Source organism: Haplochromis burtoni, unplaced genomic scaffold (assembly GCF_018398535.1).
Source record: "Haplochromis burtoni strain Fernald_Lab_line unplaced genomic scaffold, NCSU_Asbu1 Contig_112, whole genome shotgun sequence".
In the NCBI taxonomy this organism is placed as follows: Eukaryota; Metazoa; Chordata; class Actinopteri; order Cichliformes; family Cichlidae; genus Haplochromis; species Haplochromis burtoni.
The window spans coordinates 1,012,293-1,037,570 of NW_024582473.1; the positions used below are offsets into that span (position 1 = coordinate 1,012,293).

At 40.2% G+C, this 25,278-nt stretch overlaps 1 protein-coding gene across 8 annotated transcripts in view; it reads left to right on the forward strand.

The window, feature by feature from the left end:
* Positions 1-25,278, forward strand: part of ppfibp2b (PPFIA binding protein 2b) — a 98,964-nt gene that overhangs the window by 31,584 nt on the left and 42,102 nt on the right. For 5 of the 8 annotated variants that reach the window (XM_042223471.1, XM_042223472.1, XM_042223473.1 and 2 more), the window contains exons 3-5: positions 4,845-5,053; positions 22,880-22,966; positions 24,927-25,040. In XM_042223471.1, the coding sequence (XP_042079405.1) occupies positions 4,845-5,053; positions 22,880-22,966; positions 24,927-25,040 (410 nt within the window). The other 3 variants (XM_042223476.1, XM_042223477.1, XM_042223478.1) reach the window with 3 other exon arrangements.

Sequence of the window (25,278 nt, forward strand, 5' to 3'; positions counted from 1 at the left end):
AGAAAAAGTTATATCGCGATACATATCGTTATCGTTCTGTAAACTATTAGTAGTTACTTTACTATCACTTGTGGTGACTGATGAAACTGTTTTGATAGGGAGTTAATCATTTTTTGTAATTTTCTCATTTGCTGGATATCTGTGGGAACTTCAATCAATCAAGTAATTTTTAAAAATAACACTGTCAGTTATTCCCAGTTTTGTTAGTCGAGGCAGTTCATCAATTGAGAAAATAATCAGCAGATGAAATAAAATTGCAGTTGTATTCTCACAGTTGCCCTGCGACTTATTTTCACACAGACAAGTGGAGAAAAGAGGCTTTACTGCTATCATTGTTGTAATTGTTGTTACTATTTGCCATCAATGTGCTGATCTCACCCAGGCCTTTGAGCTTGCTGTTCCGGCTCTCACTGACCACAAATAGAAAGACATAAAAAATGCCATTAGCGATAGCATCAGCCAGTCGCTAACGAGGAAATTAGAGCCACTTATCAGGAATTTAGATATGTCGGTCATATTGCATTCCATGATCAAGACAGCTTTTTCTGTGCTTTTGGGGTCGAAAAGCTTCTTGCGGTAATACTTGTGAAAGCACTCTGCTGGTTAACGATTTTGGTGTCGGTGTTGTTTTTGATCTGTTTGCAGGCAGAGGAGCAGCTGCAAACCTTTATCACAGCTACCTTTTAATAAGTTGTCTATATGCTGCCAGTCCTGGGATGTAGATGTTATCAGACGCAGACGGGTCACAGAGTAAAGGCTGTTAATGGTGCAGAAATAAATTATTAGAACTACCTCTGAAATTAAAATGCTTTACAGTTGTAATCAGTTACATACACATTTACTAATACAAGGCCTTGACGGTGTACTAAGTAGCGGGCAACTTGAACTTGCCATTGCATCACAATTTGCATGCTTTGCTTACCTGACATTCAATTCAATTCAGTTTTATTTATATAGCGCCAAATCACAACAAAAGTCGCCTCAAGGCGCTTCATATATACAGAGAATAACCCAACAATCATATGACCCCCTATGAGCAAGCACTTTGGCGACAGTGGGAAGGAAAAACTCCCTTTTAACAGGAAGAAACCTCCGGCAGAACCAGGCTCAGGGAGGGGCGGCCATCTGCTGCGACCGGTTGGGGTGAGAGAAGGAAGACAGGATAAAGACATGCTGTGGAAGAGAGACAGAGGTTAATAACAGATATGATTCAATGCAGAGAGGTCTATTAATACATAGTGAGTGAGAAAGGTGACTGGAAAGGAAAAACTCAATGCATCATGGGAATCCCCCGGCAGCCTACGTCTATTGCAGCATAACTAAGGGAGGATTCAGGGTCACCTGGTCCAGCCCTAACTATATGCTTTAGCAAAAAGGAAAGTTTTAAGCCAATCAATATGAAACCCAGCTTCCAAACTGGCAATTTATTTCATGCAATTAGAGCTGGGCGATATAAGATTTTTTCATATCACGATATGTTTTTTTCATTTCAGGCGATAACGATATCTATCACGATATAAGCCAAATAACTATATTTGTAAGATTTAAATGTGCCGTTGCTCACAAGTAAAATGTGAAATAATCAGCAGCTTGTTTTTATTTAAATATTTATTTCCCATAATAAGTTCAACAGGGTAGATGTACTTAAGGAACATGAGACTTTTTCAGATAAATAAAGGCAAATATTGCAAACTACACAAAAGGCAGCCGCTAAAGCGTTTAAGTTTCAAAATAGAACAAACGAAACAGACTAAACTGTCAATTCCACTTAGAAACAAAATATTAATTCTAAAAATAAATCTTAGTTTGTTTTACAGAAGAACAGACAAAATTGACTAACTTTTGTCAATATCAAATAAACTGAGAACTAAAAGGAAATTCTCAATCTCTCCTTGTTGTATAGCTGAGCTTTTCAAACAGTTTTAACAGTTACTTTAGTCTGACAAAAGCCGAATGACGAATTAGCGCTTCCAGTCAGAGACTGAGGCTACGTCCACACGTACACGGGTATTTTTGAAAACGGAGATTTTCCGTTTTCGTTTTAAAAAATAATCCCGTCCACACATAAAGGCAGAAATGAAGGAAAACGCTGCTATGAACATGCCAAAGCAGCAGGTGGCGCTAGATTCCTAACCGTGCAGAAATGTTGGCCAATCAGAAGTCTAGAAGCCTCGGTGGGAAAAAGTAAACAAAGCTGGGGCATAGAAGCAGAACCGAGTCGTATGTGTGGAGGGACAGTAACTGTGTGTATATGTAAGCATTTAAACACTGCAGAGAGTAGAATTAACAGTAACAGTATTGTAGAAATTCATTTCACCGAAACAATAACGTGGCGCACAGTGTGACGTCAAAAAATGCGCACACCTTTGACGCTGCGTTTTCTCCGTTTTTCTAGTCCACACGTAAATGCAAAAACGGAGTTTTCAAAAATCTTCGTTTTCAGTGACCAAAAACGCCGTTTACGTGTGGACGAAAGGTGCAAACGCATAGAAAAATCTGCGTTTTCAAAAATACCCGGGTACGTGTGGACGTAGCGCATGCACCAGTTTATTGTATTTCCAGACTTGCTTTCGGCACAATTTACAGTGCACGCTACTCTGTTTTTTGTCAGACTTGAAATAGCCGAAATACCTTCACACTACGGAACTTCTATGGCTCTTCCGTTCGACAATCTCTCCGGCATTGGAACCATCATCTGTTTTCTCTTCGGTAACCTTCGGTCACGCTCGGTTGATTTTTCTAGTCGGCACACTCATTTCCTCCATTACCCGGGCGGTACGTGGCTGGCTGCTTCCCAAACAAATACACATGTGCGGCTTGGCACTTGTGCTGTACGTAACAAGTCACGTGACGTGACGCTGCGGCTGTGATTGGTTCGGCTCTGCGCTACGTAATTTGGATTGGCTGTTCTTTTTTTTTTTTTTTTTTTAAGAGGACAAGAGCGGCGAGGTCTATCGCGATAGTTTAATTTTTCTATCGAGAAAAAGTTATATCGCGATACATATCGTTATCGTTCTATCGCCCAGCTCTACTTTCAATGTGATTTCTAAAGTAAAATTCTAAATTGTCAAGTGTTTTAAACAATGTAAAAGTGTATTATTATAGCTCAGTGTTGGGGAGTAACAGAATACATGTACCGCCGTTACGTATTTAAAATACAAAATATGAGTAACTGTATTCCGTTACAGTTACCGTTTAAAAAGGTGGTATTCAGAATACAGTTACTTTGTTGAAATAAATGGATTACACGGCGTATTTTCCTGTTTCATATGTTAGGCTATGCCCTCTCTATGTTTGGTAATTCCACGCTGGTGGAAACCCAAACAAACCACGCATATAAAGGCTCTAATGCCTGTGTCTCAATTTCGGGCCCGCATAATGACGTGACGAAATATTTTTAAAAATTCTTATTCAAAAAAATTATTCAATATGAAGCAATGAGAGTGGAAGCATGTAAATATAATAATAACCACTGCAGCCAAGAAGAGTGCCTGACGAGCCCAGTTGTAAGTAAGCTATTAAGACTCGACTGTACGCTGTGTTCATGTTTTCCTCCGAAACAATAAGTTCGTTGGAGCAGCCTTTCAACGCCTCTCTCTGTCTCTCGCAAGCAAAGTTGACCCAGACAACAAAGTAAAGCTAGTTTTGGCAACGAGCCTGACACGAATCCGACGTATTAGCCAGAGGTCCCTTTACTACGGTTCGGAGCCGCGGACCTGTTTTATATACGAGATCGCTGCAAAAAGTGCAGCCTTACCTAATGTCCACCTACTGTTACTCATTTTATATTAAGATTTAAACATCTAGTTGGTAGTGGTATGGTGACTATCCTTCAGTAATAGTAATAAATCACACAGCAAAAGCATGATAATATATTAAGTAATCCAAAGTATTCAGAATGCGTTACTCTCATTGAGTAATGTAATGGAATACGTTACAAAATACGTTTTGGGGCATGTATCTGTAATCTGTAGTGGAATACATTTTGTAAGTAACCTTCTCAACACTGATTATAACACCCATATCTCCAGGGTATAGTTATAAATGACAAAACAGAACAAATTATAGCCCAGAAGCACAACTTTAACAAAAAAAAAAGCAACAGGAGACACATTAAAAACACTGTCTCCAAAATAAAACAGGAATCGGCTACAAGTGGGACATGAGACCGTGGACAGGGCAACACAGGAAGCACAGGGAACAGACACAATGAAGGATATCAGATTAACTCAACACAGGAAGCTAAACCTTTCAAACTCTCTATAAAATCCAAAGACCATGACAAATAAAAAAAAAACAACAACAACTTTTGTTTGATAAAGCTTTTGTTTTTCTCATTTTTTTCCTTATAGTGCAGATAAAATAATTCACTTTAAGAATGCACAGCGTTTCAGCTGAAATGTCAGCGATGATCTTTCAGAAACATCGCACATTAGAAGCAGTTCTGACATAGATACCAGCTCAGTGGTGCTTGAGCATCCTAGATTTTCTCTCTGCTTATTTTATTTCAAATAAAGTAAGCCCACAGATGTGTAGCTTAAACTCAGCCTCTTCATGATAAATGGACGCAGGTTGTTTCTGTTGCGTGCTCTTTTGTTAATTTTGGGCTCTGTTTGCTGTCTGAAGCCTCTGCAATGTGTGGCTGTTGTTTTAGAGCCACGATTGCTTAAGTGCATCCAGATGTTTGTTAGCGTGGGCCATACAGTGCAGGGAAATGATCCAGGTGACACATGGACGGTTTGGAGGCCATGTATTAGAAAGATGTATGGCTCTGATTAAAGTTTGACTTCCTTAGTAATATTAATGTCCTCTAATCCTCTCCTCCTCCATCACTCACACACCAGGTTCAAAAGCAGCAGCGATGGAGTTCTCTAACAGCATGTATGACCTGGGTTCCCCCGTCAGTGCTGGACCGCTGCAGGTCCTTCAGTTAGCTGAGGACCTCAAACTTTCCTTGGAGCTTCGACCCAGCCAGGAGGAGCGAAACAGCCTCCGAGCACAGCTGCCTGCAGAGACCGCACAGGCTCTTGTAGACTGGCTGCAGAGTGGAGCTGTGAGTACACCGTGTGATTCATTTTGATGTTATCCGTCATTTCAGTGTTGATCGTCTTCTACAAGCAGTGTTTATGCACAAAATTGTGGCATCAAATGGAAATGTGACTTTTCCTTTGTCTGTATTTGAGTTTGCATCAGAGGATTTCAGTGTGATTGATCGGCTTTGACTCTTTATGCCATTGTTTGCCCCGTGTTTAGTCTCTGCAGCTGAAAATGAGCATCATTCCAGACTGGAGAGTCTGCGCAGCTCATTTTGTTATTCTCGCCTTCTAAGCGTGAGAATTCCTGTGTTCTTGTTCCTGTAAAGCATTTTTATATATTTGTTTCTTCTACATGAATTTTCAGGCCCTTTATGTTTGTTAGTGCACGAACGAGGCTGAAAGGCATTTTACATGCACCAAGTCTCGATGCAGCCTTTCCTCTTATTAGTGCGGTTATTTAACAGTCTTGGATGTGTATACAGATTCTTCCATGAAAAATCAACAACTGACTGTTTTTTTTAATAGACTGATAAAAATGTTCATGCCTTTATTAAATACTTGTTGAATATTTAATGTGCAAAGAAACCATATTCTGTGGGGGTTTCAGCGTTGACTCACATGTTTGTGGTGATTTCTTCTGATGTTTGCAGGGGAAACCTGAGCCTAACAAAGGCATGAACTTATTAGTACGTCTTTGTGTACATGTTCAATATCTCAGGTTTTCTGACATACTCGAATTACATCTCACACTTAGAAACTCAGGTCATTTTAGCAAGATGACAAGCAAGCAAACACTCCCTTGCTTTCGTGCTGAGGTAACAATTATTGTGTAGCACATACTCGATATTTAATTTACTTGCAATGAACTAAAGTGCTGGACATTTTCTCCCAAATTATTATCAGCTAGTTGAAAAGTCAGCTCGACAACTGGATTACAGTTCAGTCTGAAGTATGACCGGGTCAAATACCTGTGAGCTTAATGCATTTGATATTATTTTCTGTATGAAATTAAATTAGGCTGTGGCTATGTGATGGCAAAATGACTTCTGACTTGTTGTCGCTTAAAATCCCACAGCCAGGGCTGACAGAGCCACAGTCTTAAAGCTGACGTTAGTTCATAAATTGGACACGGTATTTGTTAAATTAATTTTTATTTGTGTACAGAAATTCCAGTTAAGCGCTGAACAGTGGTCTTAATGTTTCTGATATAACATTTTCATTATGTTATATTGTATTTTTCTTCAGCATATAGTGATGTGAGTTTTTTAACCTTTCCTGACAATCCCGGTGACTTATTTCCTCTTCAGGAGAACCAGGGGGGAAAAAATCAGACTAATAACTCATCAAAAACGCAGGAAAGACTCGAAATTAAACGCAGGTCAATGGACAAGGTTCACAGATGTCTGTACAAATACTGCATGCAATGCTGCTTAAATGGAATTTTGCATAATTCATTGCATTCACACATTGTCAGACTCGCAGTGCTAGCTCCAGCAGCCTTCTTTTCTTGCAGGTTCACTTTTTCACTCGTGCAGAATGCGGTTGCACACTTGATACAGACTACATACAGCAGGGAGGAATCACTCATGTTTGTACAGATGACTCTCCACCTGGAGTGCTACCATCTACCGGCTTTGGTTAGTGGCAGGTGGTTGTTTAACATCATAGATCCAACAGCTAACTGGTGCTGTTCATTAATAAATTAGGAGCTGTTGGTTACATTCACCCACGTTCTGAAAGGGGGACCCTGAATGTGTGTACTACAGCTGTTGTGATATTTCAGGCTGGATGTAGCGATGAACAGACAGACTGCCATCCGTAGAGCTGGAGCGCTATCAAAGCTGAAAACACACTATTACACGCTTTGTGAGATCTGTTTCGCCTCTCTCAGTAAACCGGGAGTTCATTGAGCTGTTCGTTTTAAATTTGCAGTGAGACTCTCGCCATCCTAAGAGATTACACAGATGGGTTAGAAATTTGCACTGTATGCTCAGTGTACATGTCTCTGTGGAGACAAGTTATGTTTACTTGCACTCAGAGCAGGGTAGACTGGCTGGAGATGCAAAAGTAATAGCAGCCGATTTTTTGTTTGTTTTTTTTAGAGGAGGATAGCATCTGAAAAATGAAATCAGACATGCAAAATGTTAACAAAAAGAACCAGATGTTTTGTTTTTTGTTGAAGCCTCTCTTACAGGGTGAATATTTATTGTTGTAGCAAGTAGATCGGAATGCATAAGTAAAGAAAAGCTGGATTCATCTGTTCGGTCAGCAGTGATTAGTGCAGGAGCGCTGGTTCAGGATCACAAACAGACTGCTTTCATTAGTGCTTTTTGAAAGTCATTCAGATTCAATCCAAATCCAACGCATGTTTCTTTAATCTGCATATTGTGCGGAGGGTGCTGTAGCATATGCTAGTAAAGACGAGGCTGCCTGCGTCTCAGAACTAACGGAAACAAGATGTTCAGCTTTGAAGTTGAGTATGATCATATTCAGTGATTTGACAGTGAGGGAACTCACATGCAAGTATTGCATTATCTAGTGTTTTCACAGCATGGGGACAGTTGCCTTGGGGTCAGAGGGGTCAGCCAAAAGGTCAGGAGAGGAGGAAGAGGAGAGGAATTTGGCTGCTGTGCTACAGAATAGTTATTCTCTGCTGCACAAGCTCAGCATGTCTCTGTGAGGATGAGCTCAGGGCTCATTTGGTCTCTGTCCCAGTCCGACACCACGTTTCATCTATTCCTGCTTTCTTTCTTGCTCGCTTCTTTTCCTTTTTTGGTTTCCTGCTTGTTGTCGTGCTTTTCCTACAAAGTCATACTTGAGCTAATTTGGCATTGACAGCTAGACATATACAGTGTGCCAAAAGACAGGACGATACAGTAAAGTTACCCTCCCGATGTCTGACTATAGCTTTGATACATCATCTGAAGTTTGGTTATATATCAGTGAGACATGTTATCAGGGTGTGTTTTGCTCCACATATATTAATGAAAGCGTTCCTTTTCTTTTTTACTGTTTACACTAAAATACGTTTCACATCATGGGTTACCTCTCAGCATGTTTCATCTTTATTAACCCTTTCATGGATTTCATCAAAAGGAGGAAATAAGCGGAGAGATTTAGGACAAGTTCCATTAGGTTCTCCTCAGAGACATCATTACATCTCCATTATTATCAACTTCCTGTGCAGCTTTCCCTCCCTCACACCCTGTCTCTGTCCTGTGTGGCCTCTCAGCCTGTCCAATATCTCTGTTTATTGTTTACTCTTTGCTATTTTACCCCCTCTCCCTCTTACTTTTCCTTCATCCATTCTTTTTCCCTGTAAAGCTACTGTTCTTGCTCACTGATACTTTGCATTTATGGACACATTCCATTTAGTTTTTAATGCAAGCTTGTCTGTAAATGAGGTAGTTTCTATTTAGGCACTCAAATGTCTGTCGAGAGGATTGGATTGCTCAGGGCTGCTGCTGTAAGGTAGGTCTAACTGCTCCAATACATTATAGCAAATGTGGTACGGTTTGATGTTTGAAACCTTGCAGCTCAGGCGGATCTTTTGGTATTTTGTGAAAAATGTAGTTTTTTGACTTTCCTGCTTTTGTCATTTATGTGAGGTTTTTTTCTTCTTCTCTTGCCGAGTTTTGTCCTGCAGCAGTGCAAAGTTTTACCCACAGTTATTGAGATGGAAAGTAGATCTTGGAAAGCAGCGTTTTGAACTCCTACTTTGTTTCAACAGCAGATGTCTCACATGTTGCACTCAATCACTGGCCAAGCCTCCCTCCACCCCTCCCTTCCTCCCTCTTGCCTTCTTTGTTTCTTCCTCTCTTTGATTCACTGCTGCTTTCCTCCACAGTGCTGTCCCACTTTTCAGTCCAAGTTCAGTGTGATGTGCACAGTGTTGTACGTGACACTTTTGTCTTTATTAATGTGTTATTTTAATTCATAAGCAGCACGAGGTGGGTGTTTTACAATAAGGTGCTGTTTTTGGTCACCATTTAAAATCTAACACTGTCTGGAGGTTGTTAATCATCTTCTGTGCCAAAGGCTTTTTCCCAATGCATTAATGCAGTATCACTCCAGTTCCCTGCTTCTTCTTTTTAAGCATTTTATTTAAAATGAATACTCAAAGAGGTCAAGGTAGAAGAATTACTTGTTCTTTCTGTTCCTCTCCCTTTGTGAGTTTAAAATTTTAAGCAAAAGCCAAAACTGTATTTGATCCAGACTACACCGTTCTCTCTTCCAAGTGTTTTCATCCCTTTGAGTCTCCGGACCACTGCTTTTAAAAAAAAAAAGGTCTGTGGAAATGTATTTCTCCTCATCCACATCGTCCACTGGAGTCCCTTTGGTGGTTACTACACCCAGTTTCACAAGTTAAACTGCAGATGCTCATGAAGAAGTACACACAAGGTGACTTTAAGTTAAAAGCACTGTGTCAGCGCTGAAAGCTGTAGAGGAGACAGGAAAATGACTTTGAGGAAAGGAGAAGAAGCAAAAATAAACACAAACATGCTTTTCTTCAACTTGGAAAGTTCATGCATTAATACAGAGTGTTCAGTTCTTGCGCTGACCGTCTTGTCAAACCAAGCAGATATCCTAATCTAGCACTTTTTCGAGTTGTGTATTTGTAGAAGGTTATTACTAACTAAACAAAACAAAAACCATTAAAAAAGTTTCTCGTAAGTTATTTGAGTCAGTAGGTCAGGGATTAAGGAGTTAAGTGTGGCATTTCTTTACAGGAACAGTGTCTCACTCAGTCTGGATAATCCACAGTCAACAGTTTCCAGAGGGACTGTTCCTGTAGTGGAAAGCTGCTAACATTGCCTGAAAATTTCAATAGCAGATGAACAAAAGCCTGGCAGATAATCAAGGCAGCTAGAATGTAAGGCTGGCTGCTTCCTCTCAAGCTCATCCTGTCCACCTTCTCCCCCCTTCCGTCGGCTCTTTGTTACTTCGGGAACATGGCGCGAACAATTTCTCTTCAACGATGTAATCCGATAACAACTGATCTCTTTACCCCTCGGCTTCCCGTGGCTGTCATGCGACCGGCTATTGTAGTTAATAATACAACAGCTTCTTGCCATTTTTTGTGTTTCTTTTTATCGCGGTGTAACTGATTTCAATTGAAAGCCTGCGTGCGCTAGTACCTCTTGCCACGAGTTCCCAGAATCCTTTGCGGTTTTACCCCTGAATGACATCACATTTTCAATCTCTATAGCCTGAGCAACAGGATCAGAGTCAGTTGTGCTCTGCAATTAGTCTGCACCCCACGGCCTTCTCTCCAGAGCATACTTCATGGTGAAGCACATGTAAACACAGGAAGCATCATAAGTGTATTTCTGGCAGGAAGTTGTGATAGCCGGTGACGGCTGCTCATTACTGCTGACCCAGAGATGGTTGTCTCCTGTGTTCGTGACGCAGATGAACATTTTCAGTTTCCCCAAACCTGCTGAAGAGAAAATATACAAAAAAAACCTGAACTCTTCGATTTTTTTATACATAGAAATACAACTATACAAGTTCTTTCAGCAGAAACTGTCAAGAGTTTATTAAAAATGAGATGGAATGAAAGAAAATAGGTCAGGATTTTGTTTTTACAGAGCAGGGTCCCCGATTTAATGTTTTCACTCAGTAGTTTATTATTTTGTTATATTTCTTTCTTTGTTTTTGTATTTTACATTGAAAAATGGATTTGTCTATAATACAGCCATGTGTTGACAGAAGATGCCAGAATACTCTGTGTAGCTTAGGACCCTATTTAACGTTACACATAGTTGTGCGATTTATTACGGCTTTTCTGCCCGTCCTGCAGGCTGACAGTTGGTAGGAGTGGGTAGAACTATTAGGAATTAAAAAGTAAAAGAGAAATATCGGGGTGCTGTTTTACCCTCAGCTGATTTTGGTCCCCCTTTTGTTCTCAAAGCACAGTAGGTTAAAAACCATTCACTGCATATAAACAAGGTTAACTGTGCTATAGACATTCTCTTCATGTCTGGAAGACAGACCTAAACATGGAGACCTTTGACAATCTCTGAGAGTGACTGCAGTCGTCAGGCTGTGACTGTGTGCAGGAATGTTTGCCCCTATCAGGTGACCTGAGCTTGTGATCAAAGTGGTCATGAGTGTTCAACAGCCTCAGGGTGTAGGGAACCAATTAGTCACCACAAGTTGTGATGAATTAGGAGCTGGCTTTGTCAAACTGAATGTGTCCAGTGTTCGATGGTTTTTCGTGTGAGCCGATTTAATGCAAGTTTGTTCGGCTAATGTCATCTCATGGTGCTGCGTGATGGTGATTATCTCTCTTGTTCACAGTATTCACAAAGTATTTTCCTTTATTTGATAAAATACTGCCATTTGGTATGCAACATAGTATTGCAAAATATTGCAATACTATGTTGTAGCTACATGCCACCCTGTAAAACGATTATATTCACTTATCTCATGGGGTTTAACAGTTTTCTGCTTCATTTGAAAAACCTATTATGTGTTTCCCTTTCATCATTTTTATATTTTTCACCATTCTTCATGCCCCTCCCCTTAACTGAGGACAGAACAGAATTTAGATAGAGGTATTTGGCAGTTAGGCTCTGATGGCCGTGTTGGTGTTAGAGATTAGAGCAGGACCTCCCGGAGGCTGCTGGTGGAGATGAAGCTGGAGACTTGAATGGAGACTGAAAGATAAGAGGCAGTGATGGGGAGGAGGCAGATTGCATGAAGGCGACTGCAAAGGAGAAAGATGCACAGTGAGATTTAAAGTACGCGGCGTGAATGCTGATTGGTCTGAACAAGGCTGGGAGAAAGATGATTGGACTAGACCACTGATGTCACAAACAGCTTGACAGCTTGTAAAAGTGGAAGAGATTTGAAGCTCAGATTTAGCCGGCAACACCTGGGAGCAGACAGATGTGAGACTGTAGATCTACCTTATTGAACTTGCGCATAAGCTTCGTTAAAATGATGCATGAGACAGACCTTCTGCTTGAGCATGCACAGGAGCGTGAAAGAGGCAGAAAGGTTGTATTAAGAGACAAAGTTGGAGGAAGAAAGTGTGGCCATATCAAAATTTGCAGTATTTTGACATATTACAGCTCTATTTTCAGTAATACAAAACATGACTCCATGAAATTACAGTTTACATCCAACTTTTTTTTACATTTTAGGACTTGAATCACTTGTAATCACCTGCACAAAAGTGCTATTTGTTACTGGGGTTTGTGTGGCTGTAAATAAACTTGCCGTTCAGACCAAATGGCTGAGATTGTTGTGGTGGACTCTGTAAAATACACAGGAAATGGAAACCTGAGCTAAAGGGCTTAAACATGTGGAGGATCACACACAGAGACAGACGAACAGGAGGCAAAGAAAGTGAGCCAGCGTCTCCCGGCAGTGTGACTTAATTAAAAGAGCACACGAAAAAAAAGGAGGGAGACGGACCTCCTGGCATGATTTGTGTTTGTGCTGACAGTACAGCCTGTTGCTGCTTTGCCCACTTATCTGACATCAGATGCTGCTGCTTTAGAGGCTACATATGAGAGAGGAAACATAGGCCAACACTGAGACACAAACAGATGACAGAGAAAGAAGAAAAATGGCAAACCCTCCCACCGTCCCCCCTCCTTCTTTTTCGGTTTGACCATTTGGCTGTCAGATGGACCTCAGCAGAGAGCGAGAGAGAGAAAAGACGGGGAACGATTCAAAAGTGAAGAAAGGAAGAAAAGAGAAGGAGAAGGGGAAAGGAAGGAGGGCAAAGGAGGGGGACCGACAACTCCAACCAAACGGGAATAAAAGAGGGCGTGGAGAAGGCAGAGAGCGTCCAGGGAAAAGGACAAATAAGTTGGAAAGTGAAGAAGGGGAGTAAGTAGGGAGAGGGAGAGAAAAAGAGGGAAAACACAGTGGGACTAAAGAAGGAAAGAGAGAAGTAGGAGGACGGGGACCAAGCAGGGGGGGTTTTCCCTCTGAGGAGGCAGAGATCATAAAAAGCCCTCCTCCACAGCTGTGAACATCGCAGTCACACGCACAATTGCATGACAGTACTCACATGCTGCAGCAGTTTGCTCAGTCCACTGTTAGTTTGTGAAACTTGCACATAAGACACACTCAGAGGCTGATAGTCCCATAAGAACACAAGAAAATAGGCAGGGCAGCAATGGGCTGGGAGCATGGAGACTCCCATTGACTTCTACAGACACTTCTCCTGGCTGAAAAAGGTGAGTTAGGGTTTGTTTATATGCTCCTTCTCCTGCGTCTTCTTCTTCCCCCCTTTTTAAATATATTCGTGCCTGTCCGTGTTGCACATTCCTTTCATTAGGTTGATGCCTCGGAGGAAACTTTTAGTTGGAAAACAGAGAGAGGGGAGAGATGTTTGAAGGAGAAGCTGCCGTCGCAAAGCAGTTGTTCCACTTTAGATGCCTGACATTGTCCTGCTGTTATTGTTTTATTTCCTGGCGACAGACTTTGTGATGTAATTTCCCTCAGCTCAAGAGCTGGACTGCATCTCCTGTTGTTGTTGTTGTGTTATGAAGGCACGCATCCATGAGGACTGTGTTATCAGATTGGAAATATTCACTATCAGCTGATTGTTGTTGTCAAAGCAGTGTCTAATGCTCTGGGGGTTAAGCAGAGAGAGACTTAGCGCTGCAGGATCTGTGTTGTAAAGACATGTGAGCAAGTCTTTAACTGATGAGATACCACATTTGTCTGATTTACTTAGGTTTATTTAATTTATCTTTAAAATCGTGAAGCTATGCTGCTTTTAAGCATGCTAGTGTTTTACATTATTGCAGTTTCTTTCTTCAAGATGTGACCTTTAAACTAACATTCACAGATCATTCACAGAGTTCCAGCAACTGCTAAGGTCAATGGCAAAGATCTCAAGCTCTGTCTCTTTTAAGGGGCTCCTTCACATGCTTAAAAGATTTTGCTGCATTTTGCCTCATTCACATCATTCTGCATTACTTCCTATCTGTTTCTCTAATATCTAACATAAAACTTTATTCTACTCGGACTTCTCTGACACAGTGACTCATCAGATTAATAGAAAGTTTAAGCCTGTCAGTGAGTCCCCCTAGACTTCTATGAGCCTTGTGTCATTTTTATGGATTATTATTTTATATTTTGCCACAGTGGACGTATATTTTGAGAAATGACTCTTCACCAGGGCAGAGAATGTGTAAAAACAGGCTCTTTGTTTGACTTCTTGAAGTAGACCTGGACTGAAGACATGTTGGCCAGTCTGCACTTCGTCACACTAATTCAAAAGGCTGTGAGAGGGTCAGGACTTGGTTATAAGGTTAGATAAGAGCATCTTACCACTTGGCCACCAGATGGTGAGTTACACTTCTAGGAACGTTATTAGGTCAGTTTTATCTTTTAGCTAAATGAGTGAGATGAATAACTTTCATTTCAAAGTTTGCTGGGATAAAAAATATCCATCCATCTTTTACTGCTTATCCAGGTCCGGTAGGAGGGTTCAGCACTCTAAGCAAAAAAGCACAGACTTCCCTCATTGCATTCATAAAATCATCAGTCAAGAGGTTTGCTAAACTTACCCCAAACTAAGATTTATTAATGGCTCAATCTGGAGCACTGATACAATCAGTTGTCTACCTCCAGTGCACTGAACAAATGTGATGCTACTTCATGTTATAGTTACAGTTGGAAAGAGGAACTTGGATGACAAAGTTAACCATAGACTGAACCAATAACTAGTAGGCACGGCTACAACGACCCAGCTGAAACTGTCCTGAATTCTGTTTTGCTCTGTCAGTGCATCGTTGTGATTTTCCTCTTAGTGTTTCAAATCGTCCAAAAGATTACTGACAGGATTTGTTTTACTGCCACGTCTGCATCTTATAATGTATCTGAGGTAGAGTGAAGTTAGGGGTGGAGTGAAATAGCATTAAATAAATGAACCCTTACAAAGGTGCACAGATGCATCTGTGTGTGAGAATGTACATCTGAGTTCTTTTACTTGCTGTTGACCTGGCCAGCATGTGTGAAATAAACATTAGCATGTTAAAACGTATTTAAATTAAATTAACATTATTCATGCAATACAATCTCTTTTCTTATTTTTTAGTAAGATAGTCCAAGTTACTCATTCAGTCTGTTTTGTTAAAAATGGAATAAAGCCTTTGTTAGCATTCAGCAGATTAGCTTGATCTCAATGCTAGCCCATGTGAGTTGATACTCCCCTGAGGCTACACATCTCATTCTGGCAGTTATAACTCTCATCACGCTGCTTCAGCCTTCACAGTTGCTTTGCGACTCACTTCTGCTCTACAACTGATCCACCTCAGTGTCCTGGATATGATCATTTATTCCTGATTTGTTCTGTGGGTGGGTGTGGGCTTCCCACATATGCTCAGAGAATATCACAGGGTCCCACAACAGCAAAGCTGCCATTTATAAATTGTTCCAGATACGACTACAGTGATAAACAAGTTTATTAGACCAGTGTAAGGTTTTTTATGTTTCTGTAATGATCAATGCACCAGTGTGCAGAAGTTCAGGCCTTTTGACTTTCTTCTGTTAATTATTTTTATTCAGTTTCACTCACTTTCTATTAGAGCTGGGCGATATAAGATTTTTTCATATCACGATATGTTTTTTTCATTTCAGGCGATAACGATATCTATCACGATATAAGCCAAATAACTATATTTGTAAGATTTAAATGTGCCGTTGCTCACAAGTAAAATGTGAAATAATCAGCAGCTTGTTTTTATTTAAATATTTATTTCCCATAATAAGTTCAACAGGGTAGATGTACTTAAGGAACATGAGACTTTTTCAGATAAATAAAGGCAAATATTGCAAACTACACAAAAGGCAGCCGCTAAAGCGTTTAAGTTTCAAAATAGAACAAACAAAACAGACTAAATTGTCAATTCCACTTAGAAACAAAATATTAATTCTAAAAATAAATCTTAGTTTGTTTTACAGAAGAACAGACAAAATGACTAACTTTTGTCAATATCAAATAAACTGAGAACTAAAAGGAAATTCTCAATCTCTCCTTGTTGTATAGCTGAGCTTTTCAAACAGTTTTAACAGTTACTTTAGTCTGACAAAAGCCGAATGACGAATTAGCGCTTCCAGTCAGAGACTGAGGCTACGTCCACACGTACACGGGTATTTTTGAAAACGGAGATTTTCCGTTTTCGTTTTAAAAAATAATCCCGTCCACACATAAAGGCAGAAATGAAGGAAAACGCTGCTATGAACATGCCAAAGCAGCAGGTGGCGCTAGATTCCTAACCGTGCAGAAATGTTGGCCAATCAGAAGTCTAGAAGCCTCGGTGGGAAAAAGTAAACAAAGCTGCGGCATAGAAGCAGAACCGAGTCGTATGTGTGGAGGCTGTGTGTATATGTAAGCATTTAAACACTGCAGAGAGTAGAATTAACAGTAACAGTATTGTAGAAATTCATTTCACCGAAACAATAACGTGGCGCACAGTGTGACGCATGCACCAGTTTATTGTATTTCCAGACTTGCTTTCGGCACAATTTACAGTGCACGCTACTCTGTTTTTTGTCAGACTTGAAATAGCCGAAATACCTTCACACTACGGAACTTCTATGGCTCTTCCGTTCGACAATCTCTCCGGCATTGGAACCATCATCTGTTTTCTCTTCGGTCACGCTCGGTTGATTTTTCTAGTCGGCACACTCATTTCCTCCATTACACGCTGGCTGCTTCCCAAACAAACACACGTGCGGCTTGGCACTTGTGCTGTACGTAACAAGTCACGCGACGTGACACTGCGGCTGTGATTGGTTCGGCTCTGCGCTACTTATTTTTTTTATTTTTTAAGGGGACAAGAGCGGCGAGGTCTATCGCGATAGCTTAATTTCTCTATCGAGTAAAAGTTATATCGCGATACATATCGTTATCGTTCTATCGCCCAGCTCTACTTTCTATCGATATCAATTGTGTTTTATTGTTATACAGCACTTTGTGGCTTTTATGTCTTTGAAAAGCACCATATAAATAAAGTTCACTTCCTTACTTACTAATCAAAATTCTATTTTTAAAGCTAAAATACAATTATCGCTGCTATCTATGAATTTTCAAATGTAGTGCTTTACAAAAAAAACTCCAGAGAGCACAGATATTTACTTGCATTTGAAAAAATTGTTTTAATGTTTGAATTGATTAACTTTTGATTTCTCAGAGAAGTCCAGTGCGCCAGCTCAAATTTGGGCATCAAAATCGGAACTCAGTTAATTCAGTGTTTTTATGACAGTTGGTCTGATACAATTGTTAAACAAGCACTGTACATATTTACTTCAGATAATGAGGACCAAATTAGCAAAGAGTTTTAAAGAGCAAATTAGGTGATCATTTTGTTTAATGCGTGTGTGATGGTTATTTCCAGACAGAGAAAAGGGCATTTATTTTAGTAGTATACTAAACCAGCTATCATTCCCTTCTCCCACACTGCCAGCTTGGTCCTGTTTCCTTTTTCTTTGTCTTTTTTTAAACAAACGTAACAGTAAACAGCTGTTTTCATCTTTGAATTGCTGAGGCTAACGTGATTATAGTGGTAAGATCAAGATGAAGGTTAATCAAACTTGGATCTGGAGAAACAGAAATGACAATTCATCCTAAATGCCACTGACTCACCTTCAGATTCACTTTCCACACTCAGTGGGACTGTTTACTGTCAAGCTGAGCAGACAGCAAATTGAATTGGACTTTAAATTGCATTTAGAGACACTGTGGTGTGACTAGAGAGAATACCTAAGCTAATGTGCTGCACACGTTGCTGCAGCGCTAAATCGAATGAGCACTCACGACTCAGATTAGGGCCAACGAGGGACGAAAACCAAAAACTAAAAGCATTTGGTTTTGGATAGAAGGTCAGGCTTTGACTTTAAAAGTGAGCAGTAAAATTCTACATGAATTCTGTGGACGTACATGTTACCTGCTTACAGAGCGCTAACCTTTGGAGCACTTTTATGTGAATCACTTAAAGTAGGTGGGTAGTGTGCTGCATGCTGTCATGCATTCTTAGACACTGGGATCATGCACGCCACTGTATGTCATTACAGTTCCACCCATTCCACTGGCCACAACATTTATTGTGAATACACCGAGAAAATACGACTAATAAAACATGTCTGTATTCATTCCAGTGTAATCATTTATATTGAGTGGATAGTGTTTCCTCTCCTCTTGTGCAAAGCCTTGTTAAATATTTGGTCTGCTGCAGTGAAGTGTACTCACTTTATATAAATTGTACTAGAACTATGATTCGAATTTCATTAGTGTTGAATAAAATCTGAATTTTATGGTCCTGTTTTTTGAGAGAACATCCTGAAAAAAACTCAAAAGGTAGTTTCGTATTTAGCTCTAAATGATTTAAATATTTTCTTAGCTGATTAGAGGAATTATTAGTTATCATAAATACATGATTTAATATATTTGAATAAAAATGTGCTGTGTAAGCAAAAACCACTCAAAGTAATGGGTTAGTATTTATTTAACTGATGCTCCACCCTGTTTTTACTTGTACTGGAAGCACTTTTACTTCATGATACAAACTGAAACGCCTCTAAAAACGTAATATTTTCTAGGTTCACAGAGAGAACCTGTTTAATTAAATTTTTACTGCTACTAATATTCTAGTAGTTTTCAGCTAAATTTCCCAGTTTTAGTCAGAAGTGCTAATGGAAAACTCAAGGAAACTTAAAAAACAACTGCAGAACTGTAATATATAATGATAGTGCAAAGACATTACACTGTGGCCCCAAACCGTCTTGCTCTGTCCATTCTCACTCAATCCACCAGGCGATAACAGATAAAAACAGACTGGCCTGGTTTCTTTTATCGGTCCATTCAAACGCTGTGTCATCACCACCCTGAAATGGCCTTGCTTCTTTTCGGTCTTCTGATGGGAAGATCTGTGATTACAGCAGATTTCCCACTGGAATGAGAAACTGTAAATGTAACATTATTACAGCCTTACATTTTATAACTTAAGAGACACTCTGAAAGAAACAGTTTGTCCCCCACCCCCTTTCTACCCCCGTCTCTGTTTAATTTCAAGTCTGATAATGGGTTTAATGCATCCATATGGTCCACGTCAGGTGACCTAGCTGGTGTACATCCTGTGACCTCAGCTTCAGACAGTTCATCCAGGATTACAGGCTGATTTTAGGGTTTTTCATCTGTGCGCTGAGACGGCCTTTGAGGGATGAAAGAGACTGATAAGGTTTTGGAAGCTCACTAATGTGCCTTGAAGCTAAAGTTTAGAGTAGTTGTTGTGGCATCAGATAAGAGTTTCAGCTAAAAGCACAAAAAAAACCCTCGATGTTTACGTTTTCTTTAAAACTGGGTCATCGTCATGATAGTAGGAAAGGTCGGCTTCTTGTAGCAAACAGTTACATTTACACTGCTGCATATTTTATGCCAAAGGCGTTTTATATATTTATTTTTCTGGACTTTGAAGCTAGTTAAGCTAATCGTAGTTTAGATGGGTGTGGAGTGGATTTTTGGCAGTAAGAGGCTTAAATGTTGATTGCTTAAATGACAGTAATGGTTGTGGGGATTGTTGGCAAATCTGGGCCCCCCTCAAATCTTTAGGGACAGATGCAGAAAGTTCTACCGACACACGATCATCATTGTACAAGAAAACACTGCAGATGCCATAATCAGCATAGTCTGTGGTTAAAAATGAAATATCATTTAATTCCACCAAAAACGTGATGAGCTTTTCTTGAAGAAAAATATTTAACAAATGAAATATATATTTTTCCTGTCCTCTCTGGACTGTCTCATGCCCTACAGAACATGGACGCATTCAGTGTTTAGTTCTTTGTAGTAATCCTGTAGTAGTCCTGAGCAACCTCAGCATTCATCTAAAATGCAATTTGAACTCCTACAGGACAAATGCGACCATTTCATGTTTGCAAATTGGTTGTTAACTTAAGTTTTAGTATCACCAGTGGGATGTTTGATGAATACAGCTACCTGCTGCTGATGGAAATCAGTGGTAACCAAGTTCAGTACTTCAGATATTAAAACAAACTGTTTTAGCCAAAATGTGCTAACAGCTGAGGTGAACTGCAGTGCTGAGCGATGACAATGTGGTTTTACTACTACAAGTGATTTTAACATTATCCACAGTCATTTGATTGATTGTAATAATTGGTAATAATAATTGTGATACTTAATTCAGGCCTAAATTTCACACACAGTCTTGATATATTACCAGAATGACCATCAGTTCCTTTAGAGCTGCTACTGCTTTCTGTCATTTCAGGTAGAAACAGATCTATAATGGACTTTTGGGCTGGTGTCAATACTAGTGTTTCAAGTAGTCATATACAAGGTTCATACTCTTATAACATATATCCACACTGGACGTTTGGTGGTGAGAGGGAAAAACACAATCAAACATGTAGAAGCAGGTGCAAGTGAAATTATCTTAAACACAAGTAAACACAGACATGGTTGAGACGAGCACCAGAATGGAGAAGAGAGGTGATTTAAGTGACTCTGGACATGGCACGGTTGTTGATGCCAAACAAGGTGGTTGGAACATTTAAGAAACTGCTGATCTACTGGGATTTTCCCAAATAAAACAGAGTTTGCAGAGCCTGAAATGGTCTGAAAAAAGAAAACATCCGGTGATTTCCCTGTGTGAAAATGCCCAGCTGATGTAAGACGTCAACGGTAACTCAAAGACGCACTCCTTACAACCAAGATTTGTTGAAGAGCACTTCTGAATGCGCAGCACTTCAAAACATGAAGCAGATGAGAACTAGGAGAAGACCACACCAAGTGCCTTCCTGATTGCTGATCACATACATCCCTTTAATGACCACAGTGTACCTTATCTCCTGACAGCTGTTTCCAGCAGGATGGCACGCCATGTCTGAAAGCTCAAATCATTTCAAACTGGTGTCTTGAACATGACGATGCGTTCACTGTGCTCAAATGGCCTCCAGAGTCACCAGATACCAATCCAGCAGAGCACCTTTGGGATCATAGATGTTTAACTGACAGCTGTCATGTCAGTATACACCAAAACCTCTGAGGAATGTTTCCAGCACCTTCTTGAATCTGGTTTAAAAGAAATAGCAAGATTTCTGTTAAGGGCAAACATAGTGTTGAAGCTCCAGTTTTAAGAGCTCATTCGGTTTGAGCTGTAATGTAATATTGCTGTTTCCCACACAGTCTTTGTTTGGCATTGATACAGTGTTACTGGTCACTCTGTTTCTTAACATTATGTAGGGTTAGCACAAAGCTAAATCTCAGCTGCAGTTTAACAGGCCTGCAAGTGCAAACTGATTTAGCCAAAGTGTTTCTAACAACAGGTGGTATTTCTAATCTTGCTGACAGAAGCAGAAAATATCATCTTATCATAAGAATGTTTTCCTCTCTTTCCAAATGTTTGCAGCAGCATGTTGGGGAGCGGAGGAGCCAGCAGCATTCAAACACATTCTGACTCTTAAAGCTGAGCAGAGAAATGGAAACAGGACAGACATCATCATTCAGGAATAAAGCCATTTAAAAATTGTTCGGCTTGACTTTCATTTTCACTTCCTGAGTTGTGGAGTGCATAATTCTGCCATAACCTTAATAGCAGGGTAATAAGGAACTGGCAAAAGAACTTCTGACCAAAAGGAAATGTCTCTTTCGCTGTTTGCATGTTCTTAAGTTCACATTAGAAAGCATTTCTATTTCGACACAGAGCCTGACACGGCTTTTTCTCCTGACAGGCTGCTGCAAATACATTGATATCTGATATGTTTTGTTAGACTTACAGTAGTCAGAGATGAAAAAGGTGGAAATTATAGCACAAGCTTTAGCACAATGTCGATGATTTGGCTCCGCTATCCTGCTATTTCCAGATTAACAGAAGTCAGATGAGTCAGATGATGTTTCATAACTTCGTATCATGTGCTTTGTGAAAAATGTGTATTTATACAGCATCGGCTCTGTGAGTTCCTTGTGCAAGAGTCAGCAGTCTTGCCCAGACCAGCTCTGGACATTAAGCGAGAGGATTATGTGTACAGCTTGGTTCTTTGTCAAACTCTGAAGCATCAGCAGCGCAAAAATCAGCAATATTCTGACATTTATATGCATTTAACGTTAGCAGCTAAGCCATATTACTGGCTGTTTATAATCTTACTGAATAGATATTTCAGTCTGACTACCTGTAATCTAACAGTTTACACGTCTTTGTATTTTAAATTCAACATTGGCAATATGTATGTTTGCTGAATCATGCTTTTTGCTTTTGTTCAAAGCATCCCAGACAAAGTAAATAAGTTATTTTCTGACTTCAACAGCACTTTTTATAATGTATTTGTGCAGTTTTGTGAATAATAGATACTCTTTTCTGTTTTAGAGAACCTAGTTGTGTCTGGCTTATGAGTAGCTGGATAAAATTGCCCCTGTCTTGGGGAAGCGCATCCCCCCCGTGTTTGTTGGGTGGTTAAGGTGTAATTCAGCATCAGACCTGCCAAATTTAGCTTCCATGTGCCAAACTAAGATGTTTAGGATGAGCAGGCATCGATTCATCTGTGGTTTAGACAAATAAACACTCATTAGGAAGCTTTTGTTGCAGGCTAACAAGTTGTCATCTCCACCTCTCACATACACACCAAAAAAGCCACTGACTAAAATCCGCTAACAGAAGCTTGGAAACGGTCACCTTGGCTACCTTCATTTTTTCTATACAGTCTTTGGTGTAAACAAGACTGCAGTTTTGCTGATTTAGGGACAGAGGATGTGCCTCTCTGCTTCAGTGCTTGAAGATAAAAATAAGCCATCCCTTATCTTTCATCCTTAACCTCTTCATGAACTTTGTGTGTTTCTTCTGTGTGCATTTGTCCAGGTGAACCTCTGTTCTCCAGCCAACAATGAAACTTACCAAGAACGACTGCTTCGCCTAGAGGGAGACAAGGAGTCTCTGGTGCTACAGGTCAGATATTTCTTATCTATCTAAGTTATAGACGGTGTCAACTGAACATTTAATGACACATACAGTATGTACGCAACGTGCCTATGCTGCCTGTGTACTTTCATATCACATTTTCAGAGTGTACTTTTTCTTTGCTGTCCCAGTTTGCTTGTTCAGATGTGGTTGTAATTATTTTGGCATGCACAACTACATCTAACTTTTTGATCCCTGCCATAAATGAGCCAGGAGACTGTCTGGCAGGATTTGTTCCACGCTGGAAAAACATCTTGTCCTTTAATCTGTAATCCTGTGAGTTCAGATATTTCGTGTTATTTCATAACAAAACATGTCCGGACACCTTCGAAAGCATGTGAGGGTGTTTACATACGACTCGTGCAGTAACCACCAGCGCCTAGTCGGCTGCAGTAAAGACGATTATATGTCATCTAACTATATGATGTCAGGAGGTGCTCTGTGCTGTCAAAACTCTTTAATAGCCAGTTCATGCAGCTGTGATTTCCACAGTCTGTCTTTACATTCCTCCTAGTTAATTTGTCGTTTTGGAACTGCCCCTTTATGCTCTCTGTGTCTCTGTGTATGTTTGTTTTATGCTCTGGGGAAGCCCACGCGAGCGGATGATTTTTTTTTGATGATAAGTGCACCACCCGTCTGGACAACCCCGGTTTGCAAAGTTTTCACAAAGTCCACATCTCGTTCGTTACCACCACCACCACCCGCACACCTACTTCTTACACATTCCTCAACTGACACTGCCCGTGATTGGTTGAGATCCAAGTGAACCGGGGCTTGTTTTTACTGACTGGTGATCTAATTGGCTGTGGACAGTTTGCCCCTCCGTAGTGCCTTCCTGCCTTTTCACCTGCCTCTACTTTAAGACTGCTTATGTGAAGCTTTGTCTTGCTTCAGCGTGTGCTAGTATAGACACACTCTGTGGTTAGTAACTAACTTCCTTCTAGCTTTGTCGAGAGCATTCACCTCTGTTTGTGTGTGTGTGGCTCAGAGGAAGGAGGTAAGGGGTATTTTTAACTTTTGTCTTTAGCATTTGGAGTTTATACAGTCATATCAAGATCACGCCGTGTTGTTTCTTTATTTTTACTTACTTTATCTTTGCGTCATGTTTGTCAAGCGTTAGTGGTATCCATGTTTTTGGTACGAAACCTAACACAAGGCTCTTAGACGTGACTCATTCAGATACTTGTTCATTCATTTACTCACTTGTTCATGGTTCATCAGTGCCAGGGAGGGCAGGTTTAGCAGACCAGTCCCTCTGTAATAACACATGTTCATGTTCTGTTAGCGGTTACAAGTGTCAAGCCAAAAACTTGACAAAATATTCTTTTGTGCCAGAGCAATGTGTGACAGGACGTGGCTGCAGGGGTAAAAATCAGAGAAACTGAAGTGACAGAGAGTCAGCTGCTGTCAGATGGATTTGGCATCGTTTAGGTGAACAGGAGGGATCTTTGAGTGTGTGTGTGGGTGCACGTTTGGCAGGAGGTGAATGGGTTGTCAGAGAGATTATAGTAAGTGTGCAATACATTCCTAGGTGACAGACTGCTGAGTAAATGTGTGTGTGTTGGTTTGGAGTTGAAGTATGTGATGATGTGTTCTTTTATGTGGATTGAAAGAAGAAAAAGACATAAAGACACAAACATAAACCAAAAGCTGTGGACTTTTGAATATGTAGGGTAGACTCAAACTGATAAGATTTGTCTATCACAGGTATTAGTACTATTATATAGTATATATAGCATATTATATAGTACTATAGTAATGTAACAAAGTTCTATCTCCCATAAAAACTTGTATCAGTGACTAAAATCCAGTATCCAGTGTAGCAGAAACAATGTTTACCAACTAAAACTCCTGCATATTTCTATCTATTTTTTCCTTATCTTAAGCATGTGATCAGCCAGCGCTCTCTGAGGACGGTGTAATACAGTATGACTGTGTCACCCACCAGGTGAGCGTTCTGACCGACCAGGTGGAGGCCCAGGGAGAGAAGATCAGAGACCTAGAAAGTTCTTTGGAGGAACACCGCCAGAAACTGGCCTCCACTGAAGAAATGCTCCAACAGGTAAAGCACGTGTAAAACACCATTTATAAACCTGTCACAGAAAAATGTTGAACAGATGAAATATTATTGTTTGCATGTTGCTTGATCCACCCTGGAGGGATTCTGATGCTACAATACAGACAATATGGCAAGAAAATGGCATTTGTCGTAATAGACTCTGCATAAAAGGTGGACATGGCCTTTGTGGTTTCTGGATGTCATTGTTAGCATTTTGGCTAACACTGTGGCTTAACTAAAG